This window comes from Rhea americana, unplaced genomic scaffold (assembly GCF_003343005.1).
Source record: "Rhea americana isolate MKP2758 unplaced genomic scaffold, rheAme1 scaffold_278, whole genome shotgun sequence".
Lineage (NCBI taxonomy): Eukaryota > Metazoa > Chordata > Aves > Rheiformes > Rheidae > Rhea > Rhea americana.
In genome coordinates, this window is record NW_028186399.1 from 733,683 (window position 1) to 734,841 (window position 1,159).

Sequence of the window (1,159 nt, forward strand, 5' to 3'; positions counted from 1 at the left end):
ACTCAACTGTCAGAAAATGCCAGTTCCACCACAGGAACAAATAAAGTGCTTACAAGCCAACTGCTGCCTGTACCATAGCAGTTTTTAGTCTTGTTTCTATCTTTTCAGTCTCATCTCTACCATTACATAATGGCCTAAAACAATAAACCTTTCTAGCTGATATTGTGGCAGAAGGGGAAGTTGAGGACAAGAATAAATCAGACTGATTTACTAGCTCTTCTAACAGGGGCAAGTACTATTTATGGTAACTGCCAGAAAAGACAGYAGTTATATTTATAGTAACATTTATAGACTACTGACCACAGAAAAATAGAAGCAGAAGGCAATTGCTTTGAAAGCCAGTCCAAATTTTGACTGTGAAAAGTGAAAGAAAGTGAAATTCCAAGAAGGTCCACAAAACTTAAGTGTCACTCCAGTGGCTATATCGAGGGAAACATTTACCAAATGCATGGTCATAACTAAGGTCATTAATCAACACAAAGCTAGTTATTTCTCCTGTAAAATATAGATTAATACAAAACACAAAAAAGCAGTAATATCAAGGTGAAGGCATTTTATCCAAAAAGGGTAAGGGTAACCCCTGTAATAAGGGGATTTGGCTTTTGTCCCTCTACTGAATGCAACTGTTAAAGGTAGTCGCATAAGCCCTGAGACAGGCCAGAGCACCCACAMATTCAACAACTGAGACCTAGACAAACCATTACTGGAAAAAAAAAAAACACCAACAACAAACTTTATTGTATTAGCTCCAAACGCCATCCTCTTCTTCTGTGAGCCACATCTGGCAGAGTAGATGTCAACYAGCAGCTCTTGAGCTAGTGCAGTAAGGCCTTGATCACCTGAGAGGAAGACAGCGGAGAGTTGTTTTGGCTACAGAACTGCTCGTTTGAACGGTTTAAAAGGGGCGGAAGTAAACGGAAAGGAGCGTTTCGTGCTACTTGCGAGCTGGGCGAGGCCTGAGGAGCCGCCGGGCGCAGCGGGCCGGGGCCGGGACTCACCGGCGGGTCAGCGCAGCCGCCGGGCCTCGCGCTCCGACTCGAGCAGCGTGAGCACGTCGCCCTCGCGCACCGGCCCCTTCACGTTGCGGATGATAGAGCGGCTCGTATCGTCCATGAACTCCACACGCACCTGGAGAGCGGCGCGGCGTCAGGGCCGGGCC

The 1,159-nt window shown here is 46.5% G+C and overlaps 1 protein-coding gene across 1 annotated transcript; it reads right to left on the reverse strand.

Moving 5' to 3' along the window:
- Window positions 1-715: 715 nt before the first annotated feature.
- On the reverse strand, window positions 716-1,146 carry RPS28 (ribosomal protein S28; the record flags this gene model as incomplete). The annotated part of the gene is made up of 2 exons (XM_085308553.1): window positions 716-839; window positions 999-1,146. A coding segment is annotated over one exon (141 nt), but the record flags the coding sequence as incomplete, so codon positions are not given.
- Between the last annotated feature and the right edge of the window lie 13 nt (window positions 1,147-1,159).